Source organism: Anguilla rostrata, chromosome 9 (assembly GCF_018555375.3).
Source record: "Anguilla rostrata isolate EN2019 chromosome 9, ASM1855537v3, whole genome shotgun sequence".
Classification (NCBI taxonomy): domain Eukaryota; kingdom Metazoa; phylum Chordata; class Actinopteri; order Anguilliformes; family Anguillidae; genus Anguilla; species Anguilla rostrata.
In genome coordinates this window covers 17723806-17739618 of record NC_057941.1, presented here as the reverse complement: position 1 = coordinate 17739618, position 15813 = coordinate 17723806, and the positions used below count along the sequence as shown (strand labels likewise).

The 15813-nt window shown below is 39.0% G+C and overlaps 2 protein-coding genes and 1 non-coding gene across 4 annotated transcripts; 2 read left to right on the top strand and 1 right to left on the bottom strand.

Annotated features, from left to right (window-relative positions):
- Window positions 1-3756: 3756 nt before the first annotated feature.
- ndufb4 (NADH:ubiquinone oxidoreductase subunit B4) lies at window positions 3757-6238 on the bottom strand. The gene is made up of 3 exons (XM_064350769.1): window positions 6031-6238; window positions 5248-5391; window positions 3757-3908 (listed from the first exon to the last, which is right to left on the bottom strand). Exons 1-3 carry the CDS (start codon window positions 6205-6207, stop codon window positions 3846-3848), a joined length of 384 nt encoding a protein of 127 aa, XP_064206839.1. The 5' UTR covers window positions 6208-6238; the 3' UTR covers window positions 3757-3845.
- Window positions 6239-6365: 127 nt separating this feature from the next.
- Window positions 6366-12628, top strand: ccdc82 (coiled-coil domain containing 82). 2 transcript variants are annotated; one of them, XM_064350766.1, is made up of 7 exons: window positions 6366-7359; window positions 7681-7894; window positions 8745-8837; window positions 9329-9453; window positions 10990-11160; window positions 11273-11473; window positions 12135-12628. In XM_064350766.1, exons 1-7 carry the CDS (start codon window positions 6829-6831, stop codon window positions 12198-12200), a joined length of 1401 nt encoding a protein of 466 aa, XP_064206836.1. In that variant the 5' UTR covers window positions 6366-6828; the 3' UTR covers window positions 12201-12628. The 2 variants fall into 2 exon arrangements, with proteins under 2 accessions (XP_064206836.1, XP_064206838.1); XM_064350768.1 differs by lacking the exons at window positions 10990-11160; window positions 11273-11473; window positions 12135-12628 and adding an exon at window positions 9704-10977.
- A 2216-nt stretch (window positions 12629-14844) lies between these two features.
- trnac-gca (transfer RNA cysteine (anticodon GCA)) lies at window positions 14845-14916 on the top strand. Its single transcript has one exon. It is a non-coding gene; the product is annotated as a tRNA-Cys (tRNA).
- Window positions 14917-15813: the final 897 nt, after the last annotated feature.

Here is a 15813-nt window from a genome sequence, read left to right as displayed (position 1 = left end):
GGATGACGCGCATATTATTGATAACCAATAACTGCATGTAGTCTTGAATGTATCTTGAATGTAGGCCTGTACTAATTTAATTCTGTGTTACGCGTTATTGGCCCCATAACCTATAAAATAGGCGTATGTCACAGACACATTATATGCTTAAATACAACAAAGCTTAAGTTGACTAAATGACAAGGCCTATTTTATATAGGTTATAGGGCCTATATAAACGGGTTAGCCTGCTAGTTAAGCGTTCGCGAATTTATAATTAGCCTACATAACTTGTTGCGCACTTTATATTATGAAGTGACGTTACTCTCATTGCATTCATTTCACAGAAAAATGTAGATTAATTGTAAACAGAGCGAGTGTGGTGGTTGACAGCTTTAAATGCAATAGTTAGCATATATTTATTTTAAATTTTACATGTTAACTCATCGGAAGTCATTTATAGTCTTCTCCAATAATTTAATTGTATTTTTAAAATTATTTAAATGTGCTTATTTCTCCCAATATCTGAAAACGTATCATGGCACATGTCATTCCCAATAGGCCTATATACTAGTCATATCAACAGTTTAGCACAGAGTTTAGTGCTTACAAACAAATGTAATGATATTACATATTGTCCTATAGTGCCCTTTTGTTTCTTTATTTCCATGCGTTTTACTATAATAAAAAAATGTTACATAGTGCATTAAAATGTTTAAAATTCTCAAGGGAGAGAATAATTTGTTTTTAACATAAATTTTTCATTGTTAAATTAAATGCATTTGTAAGGGGAAAGGACCATTTTTACCGATAAAAATTGAAGGCCATTTAATTGTCATCCATTTTAAGGATGTAGTAGCCTATATGGCATTTTTACTCTAATAAACAAAGATGTTGATCTGTTTCAGAACAACGCCCCAGTCTCAGTTTTGTAATCTCGTTGCCTAGTTTTATAAACCAGAAAGAGAATCTTAAAAACAATTATAAAATGAACATGAAGCCAATGTAGACTGGTTAGAATGGGGGTGATGTGCGCGACATAGCCTACTGGTTCTTCGTTCTGAACTTCGCAACCGGGGTTTTGAATTACGTGGTAAATAACCTAGAAATACCGTAATTCAACCGAAAAAAAATTGATCAGTTGAGAAAAGCCTTCCATCAGGATGTTTCTGTTTTACATCGGTTCTATTTTAAGCTTGGATAACCCTGAGAATAATGAATTTAAAGGCATCACAACATATGCTAACCTAGCAATGAATTAATGCATGACTCTGAATGACCTTACATAGATACAGTATATTCAGTTTGACATTCAACCAAAACAACCTGATCACCGGTGATTAAGTGTATTCCATTTGCAAAAATTGTTAAGTACAGGTAAGTGGCCAATAGGCCAAGGATTCAATAGATGTAATAAAATTCCTGGTAAATATTTGAAAGCGATTCTTAGCAACAGATCTTAACATTTTTTGTTTGTATTAAAAATGAACAATAAAATCCACATTGCCTGTTTAGTAGTGCGACTTTATTGGACTTGACCTGCGATTCTGCACACAGAAAACAGTCATACTCTGAAGATTCACATCTGAATCCGTTTGTTTCGCCATCTGCTGGCTTTAATGCGAAAACACTGATAAGCTTTGTGTTCAGCATCCAGAAGTACAGCATGTACTTACGTTGTGTAGATATATATATATTTACAGACATGCTAAAAGGGGAAAAATCAATTTCATTTCACGTCTTCTATCCCTGACACGGCCATGACTACAACCCATGAAAAACGTCTTAATTTGTTAATTTAGTCTTCCTCTTGCTGCTCTCCTTATAAAGCTTCTGCATCAGCAATACCTCCTATATCCGTGTACAAATGCAATTAAATTTGGCAGGATTGTCGAATATTATGGCAATTACAGTAGAAATAGAAATGTTCCTGTAGGTTGCATGTTATGAGGTCAAATGGACTGAGCTGTCAGTTTAGAAAATATATAGCATAAAGTGCTGTAAAGAACAGTTTGCCCCCTTCCTGATTTACTTTATTATTGCGTATCTGTCACAGAATGGTTTCAGACTTTTAAACAAAAGGTAATATAAGACAAAGGGAATCTAAGCAAACACATTTATAAAATTATGATTTTATTTAATGAACAAAAGTTATCAAACACCCATATGAAAAAGTAATTGCCCACTTAAACTTAATAACTAGGCTAGTTGCACCACCTTTAACAGCAACAACGGCAACTGAACGCCTCCTATAATTTGATATCAGTCATTCATAATGCTGTAGAGGAGTTTTAGCCCACTCGTCTTTGCAGATTACTGCTTTAATATAGACTGGTAGGTTTTCAAGCACAAATTCCGGTCCTGTCACTGCACCTCTATTGGAACTTTGACTAGGCCACTCCAAAACTTTTATTTTGATTCTTTTCAGCCATTCAGATGTGGACTTGCTTTTGTGTTTTGGATCATTGTCTTGCTGCATAAATACATTACACTTCAGCTCATGGACAGATCACTGGACATTCTCCTTAAGAATTATCTGGTACGGAGCAGTGCTGTATTTGCATTACGCCAGACAACGTAATCTGTCATCCAAAAAGTTCCACTTTTGACTCCTCAGTCCATAGAACATTATCCCAAATACTTGGGGATCATCCAGGTGCTTTTTTTGGATTAATGTAAATGGTAAATGGACTGCATTTATATAGCGCTTTTATCCAAAGCACTTTACAATTGATGCCTCTCATTCGCCACAGCAGTTAGGGGTTAGGTGTCTTGCTCAAGGACACTTCGACATGCCCAGGGCGGAGTTTGAACCGGCAACCCTCCGACTGCCAGACAATCGGTCTTACCTCCTGAGCTGTCGCCTAAAATGTTTCTTTTGGTTAGTAGTAGTTTCCACCTTTCTGCTCTCCCTCTTGCATTTCTGCCCAGTCTCTTTCTTATTGTGGAGTCGTGAACACTGACCTTAGCTGAGGCCAGAGAGGCCTTCAGTTCTTCGGATGTTCTTCTGGGATCTTTTGAGACTTCCTGGATGAGTTGTTGTTGCACCCAGGCCAGCCAGTCCCGGGAAGATTTACCAGGGTTCCAAGTGTTTTCCATTTGAAGATCATGGCTCTCACTGTGGTCTGGTGGAGTCACAGAGCCTTAGAAATGGCTTTGTAACCCTTTCCAGACTAATTTATTATACCAACTTTTTTTGTATCTTTTGTGGAATTTCCTTTGATCATGGCAGCGTGCTTGTAGAAACTTTGTGGTGTCTACTTTACTCTGAGGCTAAAGTTCAATATAAGTCAGGTTTATATTCAACAGAATTGGCCACAATCAAGCCTGGCTGTGTTCAATCATTTGAATCTAATTATCAATTAAATTAGGTTAATTGGTTGATTAAGCAACTAAGGAGGCAATAATTTTTTCGTTAAATAAATGAAATAATAATATTAAAAATGTGTTTGATGCTTACTTAGGTTCCCTTTGTCCAATATTAATTTTCTTTAAAGATCTGAAACCATTCGGTGTGACAAATGCACAAATAGAGGACATCAGGAAGAGGGCAAATACTTTTTCACTGCACTGCATTTTCATTCAGGGTAAAACATAAATTCTTAGGTCAAAATTATTTTTTAAAACTGTGGAAGCTAGATGATAGACACTCATCTTTCATCATTAAAATCAAACAGAAGGGCTAAAACCTGGTGGAATATTAACCATGCTTCTAAATATGTACAAATAAAACTGTTTTGACCTTAAACTTCACAACTTTCATGACAGCACACAAGGTTTTGGGCAATAATTACATTTATTTATATAGTTTTTTTCCATTCAGTTATAAGCATTGACGAGTTGTTTTAAAAGTCTATGGTATGTCATCAATAGGAGAGCTGGAATCGGCGATCATATTTCCCTGCTTTAATCAACTCTTCTTTCTTGTCCTGGAGGTAAAAATGAAAGGTTGGTATAACTTCTTGTTATAGCATTAAACTTTTTACCAGAAAGTGTAAAACAATGCTACTTTGAATTACCAGAATTCAGCCTGATCTACGCAGTTTTCTTTGCCATGTTCCTACATTGAAGGGGTAGTTCACCCAGAAATTAAATTAAGGTATGTTTCCACATACCCAGAGTACCATCTATCCACCCAAACAGTTTTGCTGAGATTTGACAAGGTTTCTAGATATCCATAGCAGCTCAGTGATACAACAATCCTCAACGGGTCCCATGCTTTCATGGTCGCAGTGCACCAAAATGTAAATACTTTTTTTGTTTTAACTCAAAAACAATGTTTCTTTCCAAACATAATGTTACTCATGAGCATGCACAGGCTTAATTTGTGCAGTTTCATCAAAAACTACTTTTGTACGAAGAATGACAGGTACTCTGGGTAAGTGGAAACATACCTTAATTTCATTTCTGGGTGAAATGCTCCTTTAAACACTACCACTTGCATGCATCTAAAAGCACGTGTTCATATAGGCAGTGACCAAGGCATACCTTTTTCAATAGCATGCAAAAAAGAGGTTTCCTTGAGTGTGGCTCAAATATACTCAACCCAGGTTTGCAACAGTAATGGTGCCAACTCACAAAGTGATATGATTGAAACTGTTCATTTAGGTTTCAAAAGTTCAGATGGCACCAGAAAATTTTGGCCATATGTTTAGAATAAGATGGCAATAAAGCAACATAATTTTGATTCTTAAAAATAAGGTTAAAGTATGTTGTTTTAATTTCAGTTGTACTGTGCCACCATGTGAGCCAGTACATTTAGACTGTAATGTGGTTTGTGAGATATGAATTCTCATTCCTACGAAACTGATGAAAGACTATATCTCCATATGGTACTACCAACTCCTGTCTTTTGTTAACAGCTGTGTTAAGAACAAGGACAACTTTGCACACTGACATTAGATAGATAGATAGATAGGTACTTTTTTAATCCCGAGGGAAATTCAGCTGTCCTATAGCTCACGTAACAGAGCAGAGTGCAACAATGCACCAATTACATAAATAAAACATGTCTGCAATTTATGAATCCATCTTCTTTACACAAATTTGCTTTGTCCATTCATTTGAATGCACTCAGTTGGAAATAAAATTGCTTGTATGAATAAAGTCAGCCAGCAGGTTTTTATTAGCGGGTAGAACTGTATTTAAACATTTGAAGCTCACACATTCAAAAATTCTATGATATTTGTGCATTTCAATAAGTCCATTTAAGATGACTAGTTTACATAATAATAAAAGATAGTGAAATATGAATGGTATAAAACTCACTCTGTCTGTCTTGAAAACGAAGTACCAGAAGAACAAGGGCACAACCCCAAACAATGCTCCCACTAATGAAGTCTTCGCTGTCGGCCGGAAGTGAGGGTAGACATTGGTGCGTGCATACGTCCAGCGTGTTAGAGCTGGGTCGTCCTGAAAGCAAACCAACAGAAGAGACTTGAGAGTTAACCTGCATAATGTATTTTAGTGCATAATGCTGAAAATCCACTTATTTCCAAAACCCTAAAAGATACAAGAATGAACGTTTCCACTATTAACTGTATTATACTTTTGTCTGGTGCCACATATGTAGTTTCCATTCGCATCCAAGTAGCTAACTAATGTTATGCATCAGTTTACGTATGTTGAAAGGAAGGCTTATGGGGATGTCAACCTGTAATATTATACTCTAACACTTACGAATAATAATAGTACAAAAATATACTAATGGGACTGTATCGACGAAAGGCAAACTCCATAGCTAACTAGCTACTCAAACAAGTAACTTAGCAGCAGGACAGACAATACGTACCCCACTTAGCTAACTAGTTGATATTAGCTAGCCAAATGGTGTCAGCAAAACGTTTCAAGGTCATGTCATAAATAGCTAATTAATTCCTTATACACTTATATCGTATACTACATTATGAAACCTCTAAACCACTAAATGACATTTTCTACAGTTAATACAACGGTAGTGTCAGCAAAATCTAGCGTTACCGACAGACACGTCTGAGGCAGGTTGCTAATGATGCAAGTTAACGTTAGCTCCCTTCCCTTCTATTCGCTTACGATTAATTCTTTTCGGAGAGGATTGTTCAGCTGCAGCTGGTACTGTCTCTTGAGTTGGGCTTTCAGTGCCGCCCGCTCCTCCTCGGATCGTCTCTGAGCCTGTGAGAGATTGAAATATTGCGCTGGGTCCAATGTTTTTGGCCGAGAAGCCAAGGGCGCCTCCTTATAGTCCGCCATACTGGGAAAATGCCCTTTTCTTCTTCGTCTTCTTTGTTTTTATTACTGTTTAGAATCGGCGCGTACAAGATGAAAAAGAACTCCCTCTAGTGGCGTGGAACACTTCTGTTATATCAACTGGTTTGTATGTGTTTTCCCATTTCCCATGGCATTTTCTTTGTGCAGTACATTGTGCAGTGTGTTTCATCTCTAGCAGAACGTTTCCGTTGTTAAGTTTGCTTTAGCTTTTTCTATGTGTTTGGAAATTTGCGTCGTTAATGATTTTGGAGCTCGTTTCGCTTAATGTTTCTGCTTTCGCTTTTGATGCGCGGTTGGCCTTCTGGGTGTCCGTATGTTTTTAATCTCACGTGGTTTTGTGAAAGGAATCCGGAAAAGCAGTGGAAAACGGAACGAGCGCGAAATTGTGACATTGTGTACGAAGTAAAAATGCCTGACTTGTTTTTGCACGGGAGGCCTAATGTGTTTTTCATATTAATCGAACTACAAGCGTCAAATCTAGCACATGTGTTTTTTCTTTTCATAAAGGTTTAGATTGTTAACAAGCGTGTGTATGCGTGTTAGCTACAGTAGCAAGCTATTTTACGAGGTGTGTATTTACGTGCTGCGATTTCAAGTTCAGACATGAATAGATTATACCAGACACGGCGACGTTCAAAACCCGATGCATCCCGTGTCAACTGGAGGAAGACTCGCGTCTCCCTTACATCCTGCCTGGACGACAGCGAATCCGGAACGAGCACTCCCAGCACTAGCTCAGAAAGTGAATTTGAGGATGATCAAAGTGAGGAAGAATCTCCTCCAGAAGTTGCAGTGGACCACAAACCCAACAGAGAAGGTAGCGATGCCGAAGAGGTATGTGCGGTGCCACAATCTCGACGAAAGAGGTTTTCTACTACCATTCTTACTGAAAGTTCCAGCGACTCTGACAGCGACGTGGGGGGACGACCAGTCAGAAAACTTTTGCCTAAAAAACGCCAAAACGTCCAACTTTCCGACTCGGAGGCAGAGGCTGCTGCAAAACAGGATGCGGAAAAGAAGGCTGCCGAGGTGAAAGAGACAGCTGCAAAGAGGAGAGATAGACGGAACAAGCTATTGGAACTGTCAAAGAAGAGGCGGTCCCGTACATCAAGGTCCAGACGCAGAAAATTAGAGGTACATAATATATTTTATCAATGAGCTATTTCTGTTTTGACGACATTGTATTGTATTCGTGGCTAATTAGGACTTATTTGTAAACAAAACAATATATATATATATATATATATATATTATATATATATAATATAATATATATATATATATATATATATAATATTCGATTGAGGTCTAAGTTTTTATTTTGAAAACTTACCCACATTTACAGATTATCCGGTTTGTGCAAAACTCTATTCTCAGTGTGAGTGTGCATTACACGTCGCACAAAAATGCTCTGGAATTATTGACCTTGTGATATTTGTGGATTGTTATTCCTAGGGTTCAAGTGAGGCAGAATGCCACAGCAATGATGGGAATGATGATGAGAAAGAAGAGTGTACCTCATATCAAGAGGTACACAGCAGTGAAGAGGAAGAGGGAGATAAGGACAGTCTCAAAGACTTTATTGTGGAGAGTGATGATCAGAAAGGTGGGGAAGGTTCTTCAGTGCAGGGGGCAGAAGGATCATTGCTCTCTCATCATCTTCCTCAGTGTAAGTTATGGAATGTACATGAAACCTGAATACCTACATGTTACAGCAATACAGACCCTACAGAAAAAAATGCATTATCCAGAAAATGCAAAACCCAGGCAAAAAACATTCCTTTCACACACAATCCACCAAATCTGCCGCATTAAACTAAATCTAATTTCTTACATTCTCAAATGGAATGAAAGATGGCTTATTCCTACAAACTACCCCCCCCCCCCCCAATTTCATCAGAACTAACTATCTTGTTTGTATGTTTATGTGAAAATAAGGTTCGAATATGTCATGGTAATATGTGTCCAGATGATGGGAGTTTGTGCTTGTTCTCAGGTTTTATTTAAGGGTATTTTGATACATTTTGGCTTCACCATGCAGAAATACAGCACTTTTTATAAATAGTGCCCCCATTTCAGGGCATCATAACGTTTGGTACATAGGGTATCACAGGTGTTTCTGATTAATCTGGTGTGTTCAATTGCTTCCTCGGTGCAGGTATCAGAGAGCTTTCAGTATGTGGTCTTTTGATTTCCTTTGATGTCTGTTTTTGGCATGTGTCAACATGAGGGCCAGAGTTGTGCCAGTGAAAGTCGAGGAAGCTATTATGAGGCTGAGAAATAAGCACCAGTCAGGTCAGAAATCACAAAGAGCCTGATAAACCAAGCTGAGAATGTGTACTTTAATCACATTTGATTACAGGTCTAAAACAATAAAGGTCGAGTACAGAGCCAAATCAAGAATAAATATGCCTTTGTCCCAAACATTATGGAGTTCATTGTATGTGTTTATGCATATGTGAAAGGCTATTAACTGGAATTTATTTGTTGTATACATTTATTTGTGTTTCTCTCTACAGTTGTCCCTGGATCCATGCTCACACATTTCCAGGTGGTGGTAAAAGCCTTTTTGATCAATGCTCTGGATGAGTCATTTCTCAAGTCTTTGTATGGTGAGACCAATGTACTGTTTGTACAGTTGGCGTATAGAGAGGTCTCAGACCAGTGATAGTTGTCCTCAGAGAAGGACAATTTAGGCTACTTGTTTATGCTAGTTTTGTTCAATTCAAATGAATTAAGAGCTTTCGGTGAAATAGAACACATATAATTAAGGCAAGTGGGACATATATAGATGTATTCATTTTAATTTGGTATAAAAAAATGTCATAAGCCAATGTAACAACTTATAAAATAATTCTAATTATTGAATCAGCTGTCCACTTCCTAAGGCGATTGCCATTTTATTGCCATTAAATGTCTGTACTAATAGCAATAATTTAATAAATGGCATCATCTCTGAAGACAGTTTCTTCCTTTGGCAAAGCAGCCCGCATCTGTAATTTGTTGTCCATGTTGTGTGTTCCAGCAATGGGTTAAAAAAATAAGTGTGCACTTGTCAGTGACTGTCGTTCTTCTTTTGTTAAACACATACTTTCATCACCAGATGGCGAGAGGACAAAGAAGTATGCCCTGGAGATGAAAAACTCCCTTTACCACCTGGAACAGCGCTGTATTCTTCCGCGACTGGAGAACCTAAAACAGAGGAGCCGTTGGAGCGACAGGTACAAGGTGAGTTGCCTCCATTTCAGAAAGCCACGTATAGTTCACTCCATTCCACTGTTTAGCTCAAAAGCAGAAGCATCCTCTTCACCCCTCACTGCAGAAAATTTTGCCAACCTTCTTTGACGGGAAATTTGCTGGCATTTGCAGTTCTTTCAAGATGTAGTCCAACATGAAGGCCAATCCTTTTCCAGACAACCCTCCCTCTCTCCCTGCTCAATACACCTACCCTCTCTCTCTGCCTTCTCCCTTCTTACAGATGACTTCTCAGCTCCTAATATCCCATTGTCCTACTACCTGCTCCCTGGATCCCATCCCTACACCCCTCCTCCAGTCAGTCTCTCCTCACAACCTCTCATACATCTTCTCTAGTGAACTTCTTGTCCACTGGATCTTTCACTGGTATCTTCAGACAGGCTCGTATTTACCCCCCTGCTCCAGAAACCCTCCCTTTACCCCCGTCATCCAGAACTACCATTGTGCCTCTCTTCTTTACTTTCTCTCCAAAATGTTTGAACATACTGTTTTCAAAAACTCTCTCCTTTTCTATCACAGAACAAGTCTAGCTTCAGACCTGACCATTTAACTTTCAACTGCCCTTGTAGTCATTGAGGAGCTCCACCCTGCAAAGGCAGCTTCTCTCTCCTCTGTTCTTATCCTCCTCGACCTCTGTAGCATTTTACACTTTTGACCACCAACTCTTGCTGTCTTTGCTTTCTGTCTTTGCACAGCTCTCAACTGGTTTGCTTGTTACCTGGACTGCAGGGTTTTTTTCTGGTTCAAAATAGGTCTTAGGTGGTGACCGCATGAAAGCAACTGCGGTCAGTCCGGCTTTGTTGCCACTGTCAGCATGATGCTTTGTCTCCATATTTTTAGCTACATTTAGAATAAGTTCTGTCTTCAAGAGACCGCCAAAATTTATTGAGATGTAGGCTATAAGAAAATGAAACGTGGCAAAAGATTTTAATTGGAATGATTTTTTATATATATTGAAGGTTATGTCTTTTAAGTGCCTGATTTATCCTACAGGCGGCTTAGGGGGCTTTAAACAACACTTAGGCAGCCCACCTATGACATTTCAATGCAGGAAAAACCCTGGAATGTCACTCCTTCCAGGTTTGCAGTTTCGAGACCTCAGGAACTCCTCTAACAGGAACTCCTCTTTTATCTCTATACCTATTCCCTTGGCTCTGTCATCTCCTCCCATAGCTTGTCTGATCATTCATATGCTAATGACACACAACTCTTTCTTTCCTTCACTCCATCCAGTGCATTGGCTTTGGCACACATCTCAGCTTGCCGTTAGGACATGTCAAATTGGATGTTCATTCGTCAACTAAAGCTCTGCTTGGCTAAACTCAGATTCGCTTCTTCCCATAAGTCATCCTCCCGGCTGGACCTATTCTTCACTACTTAACCCTAGAGGACACCACATGTAACTGCCATAATTGGCTTTTGAATGCAAACTGTTAGCTGCGATGAGAAGCAGAACAGAAAACTGGTTGTGATACGGTCCTGATCAGTTCATGTATATGTCACTTACAGGAGCGTGTGGAGTGTTACCCAAAAGCGCGGGTCATGATGACAGGGGTGCGGGAGCGATCCTGTCAGGCCTGCGAGCTTCACAGGAACTGCCGTTTCACAGTGCAACTCTCCGGACAGCTCTATGACAACAGGACCCTGAAACAGGACGAGTTCATGCCTGATGACACACAGGTGCAAAAGAGGGACCTGTGAAATTTTGTGTTCTACATATGTGTATATATATGACTCGTCCATTGTTCCCTTGGTCTCTAAAGGTACTGATTGTCATGCTCTGGCACTGCAGGCCTTTCAGGTGGGCAATGTCTGTGCCCGCCGCACTGAGGTGTACCACCAGCTCAAGCATTTCAAGTACCACCTGTTCTGCCGCTGCCAGGCGGTGCTGAAAGAGGAAGAGCGTGGGGGGGAAGAGGATGAGGAGGAGCCGGTGAAGGACACTGTCGTCAGGGTGTTAACCAAGCTGCAAACGTCTGGCTGGATCACTGAGGTATGTCCCTTACTTTTCGTCCTGCATTTCACTTCTTCCCCGTGTTCAGTCTTCTGCTGATTTTAACGTTGTTTTAAAAGATGTATACATTTTACCTCCATCTCTATCCTGAACCTTCAAGCAACCAGAAAGCTGGAAAGCTAAAACAAAGTATTTAATTATATTTGAACTATTTTGTGGCCTGCGCTCAGTGCTCTATCTGGCTACGTGCAAGAGTTGTGGTGGTACATTGCTTTAGACGTCTAGCAGATGCACTTTCCCAGAGTGACTTATACAGCTTCCTTTATTTCACATTGCAGTGCATTTATGCAACTGGATAGTTTTCTGAAGTATTTCATGTTAACTAACTTGCCCTACCTGAGAATCAAACATACAACCTCAGAATTGCAAGTCCAGATGTTTAATGATTATGCTTCATTATTGCCCAGGGTATAAAGTTTGGCACAGAAAAAAAATTCTGAATGCAGTATTATTTTTAAAGCTTTCTTTCAGATAGCATGTAAGATAACGTCATCCTTGATGTGGTACCCTCCGGTGGTTGTACTAACACCAAAATAATTGATTTGAGAGTTATGTGACATATACAATATATCTACAACATATATAATTTAATTTTTGCAGTCTGGCTAAGACAAATTATCGTTATTCTTTTGTCCAACAGCAATATGAGAAGTTGCAGGACTACCTGAATGACGCCGATTACTTTCAGGAGGAAAAGCTTGACTGAAGACCCAAGTTAACCCAAGACCTAATCCAAGTTCGGTTTCTTTCCTAGCCAAAATTCCTTGCGCTTGTGAAAATCTTATCATAATGAAGAGTAATTAGATCACACTAGTTTAAAAGTAGATTTGTGAATGAAACCGCTCCTCTTCGGGGGGGCGCTTTGGGTTTTTGATCTGCTGAGAATGTTCCTATTCCTTCCTGATGTTCCTATTCCTTCCTGGACAGGTGTGCAGTGCATGCAGCACATATATTTGCTCATTTATTGAATGTTTATATTAACATTTTAAGGTTATTTCTTGTTCCCTGTTTTGTGGAATGTAAAAATACATTTTTACATGTACAATATTTCTGTTTTGTACAAAGATTTGTTTCCAGCTGTATTTTTTATTTTATTTTATTCATCTTTTCTTGATTAAAATTCATTTTACTTTATCTCTACTGTTCCAAAGAGTGTTTTTATGGGGTATCATGTCTTTAGCTTGATGTAGTTTATGGGGGCATTTTTGGAACTGATTCAGTCACCATTAGTTTTCAACTTGACTCATGATTAAATTCAAGTTTTCACCCTTCCCCCTCCCCACGCAGTTTGGCAAGTTCTGCAAATGCCAAAATTAACCAAACTTTGCACAGCAAAGTCAGTTCAGTATTATGATCCTCATGAGGCAATTTGTTTGCAGCATAAAACTGTGACAGAACATACAGGCAACACGAAGAGAAAGTCATACAAAAAACATCTCTGCAGAGCTATAAAAAGTGTTTCCAAAGGTCTCAATGATTTCTGTTAATTAATTTGATCACAGTTGGAATAAATGAGTGTATTGATTACACTTGAAGGCAGCCGATGATGTAATCCAGAAGGAAGAACAGAGAATTCTGTATACAACAAATGACTATAGTCTGAGAGGATGACCTGAACATTCTGCAGGACTCTCCTTCACACAGGTCAGACGAACTCCTCTGTCTGACAACAATTGTTTTCCCATACTGGCTGACAATGCCCTGTAATGCATTCCTGCTCCTGATGCTATAAGATTGTAAACCCAGCAAATCATAGAGAAAGAAAACTGACTCGTTATATGATTTATAAAACATTTCCTGCACCCTACACAATTTCACCACCTTAAAAGCAAAATTAAGTTTTAAAGTTCTACTTTGTGTGTGTATATGTGTCTTTGCATACAGATATATAATGTTTTGGAAATGTCTGTACTCCATAATTTTACATTAGTAATCAAACAATGCGCAGGTGGTTAAAGTGCAGCTTCTCCGCTTTTATTAAAGGTTTTTTAATTTTTTTTATTTTGCTTTCACCATGTTGAAATTACAACACTCTTCATACATAGTCCCCATTTCAGGGTACCATAATGTTTGGGACAAAGGTCTTCACAGCTGTTTCTGATAAGTCGGGTGTTCAGTTGCTTCCTTAGTGCACATTTAAGAGACCAGTATCTTGTCTTGATTCTAGGCTTTTGATTGCCTTTGGAGTTCGTGGTTTCCTAAGAAACAAATGGAAAAGTGAGACGCCCGGGATCAAATCCCAGCTTGAGATGATGTGTGCTTTATGACACAGCACGTTATCCTGATGGAAGTATCCATTAGAAAAAGGGCCATTAAGGGATGCACATAGTCTGCTACTATGCTAAGTTCCATTCTGGAATTCAAATGATACTCAGCTAGTGTTAAGGGGCCTAATGTGTGGCAATTCTTTTAACATGATCATGTGGTTTGGAAATTTGATACATTGAGTGGAGGAATAAACTGCAGAGAATCGTTAATATAGCTTACAAAATAATGTGGAAGCTACAGCAGTAGCGTGCATGAATAACTGTCGAGGAGAACAGGTAATAAAATTATTAATGATTTGTACCCTTTTCCACCAGGAAGTCATGGTAGGCTCTAAGGGCAAATTAGAATATTTATAAGATGCCTTTTGTCCAAAATGCTATTAGAGACCAAAATGGGACCAGTAGTGGTACCTCTGTTTTTGCTTCAGCTCGTTTGCTGCAGTTTTTAGGTCAGTGTACAAGTAACTACTGTATTTTTGGATTGTCTTTTAAAATGTTAACTGTATTTTGCACTTTAATACGTTTCTTTTATGTCTATTGTGAAGCCAAAGACAAATTTCCAATGAATTTTCGTACATTCATATTCGTATTACGCCACCACCAGCCTGTTTCGGTGACGCAAGGCGGGATAGATCTATGGATTTATTGTTTACACAATTGGGCATTTCAAATGAGAGAAGCATACAATAGGAGTTAAACCTTATCTCTATAATTATCAACGTTATATATAGCTGTAAAGCTCTCTAGATAACTATATCGTATTTCACATTGAATGTTAAATATGTTTCTTGGATTCAGCCCCATTACAGCCAAATTGCAATTCAAATAGCTTGATAATCTTTCGGAATTTGTCCACTATCGAACTTGCACGTAGGACAAATCCAAAACAACAGAAATCAATAGCAAATATATTTTTTTAATAATATCTCTTCCACAGCGGTATCTATTCAGATAGTTGTTGCGTATCATATAATAACTGATAGGCCTATGTTTGTAGACATGAACTAATGGTTTAGTCATATTTGTTACCGCAGTGTACTTGCGTTAGTGGTATGTAGCACATTGAGGAGGTAGTGAGAGACAGGGGGTATAGCTCAGTGGTAGAGCATTTGACTGCAGATCAAGAGGTCCCCGGTTCAAATCCGGGTGCCCCCTCTATTGCAACGAAGAACCAACGTTGTTTTTTTTGAATACGCATATAAACATAAAAGGTCGGAAAATGGTTACAAAGTGTGTTTATAATGGGAAAGGTATATAAATGTGATATTCGACAGCGCGTGTCACTTCCCATGTGCTGTCATATTACATGGTGCCAAAAGAGGGAGCCATTGAACAGATAAGACTGCTGCCGCTGGACCTGGCGACTTGCCATTATTTAAGGAACCAGAAAATTCTTAAGAATGTCATCTACGTGAGCTGAAGCAAACATGTATTCTTTTTAATACATGAAGCACTTATTACAGGAACAAAGTTTGAGATCCCTGCATCAGATGAGTGGAACATGACTATGATGAGTGCTTTATTGAGGCTGCTGTATTAGTGACATCATGCTGCGTGGGGATTTTTTCTGCAGAGGGCAGAGCGTAACAGAAGATCTTCACAGGGCAGAGCATAACAAAAGATTTACACAGGGCAGAGTGTAACACAGAAAATTTTCAAAGGGCAAAGCGTAACAGAAGATCTTCACAGGGCAGTGTGTAACACAGATCTTCACAGGGCAGAGCGTTACACAGAAGATCTTCACAGGGCAGAGTGTAACACAGTTCTTCACAGGGCAGAGCGTTACACAGAAGATCTTCACAGGGCAGAGTGTAACAGAAGATCTTCACAGGGCAGAGCATAACAAAAGATTTACACAGGGCAGAGTGTAACACAGAAAATTTTCAAAGGGCAAAGCGTAACAGAAGATCTTCACAGGGCAGTGTGTAACACAGATCTTCACAGGGCAGAGCATTACACAGAAGATCTTCACAGGGCAGAGTGTAACACAGTTCTTCACAGGGCAGAGCGTTACACAGAAGATCTTCACAGGGCAGAGTGTAACACAGAAGA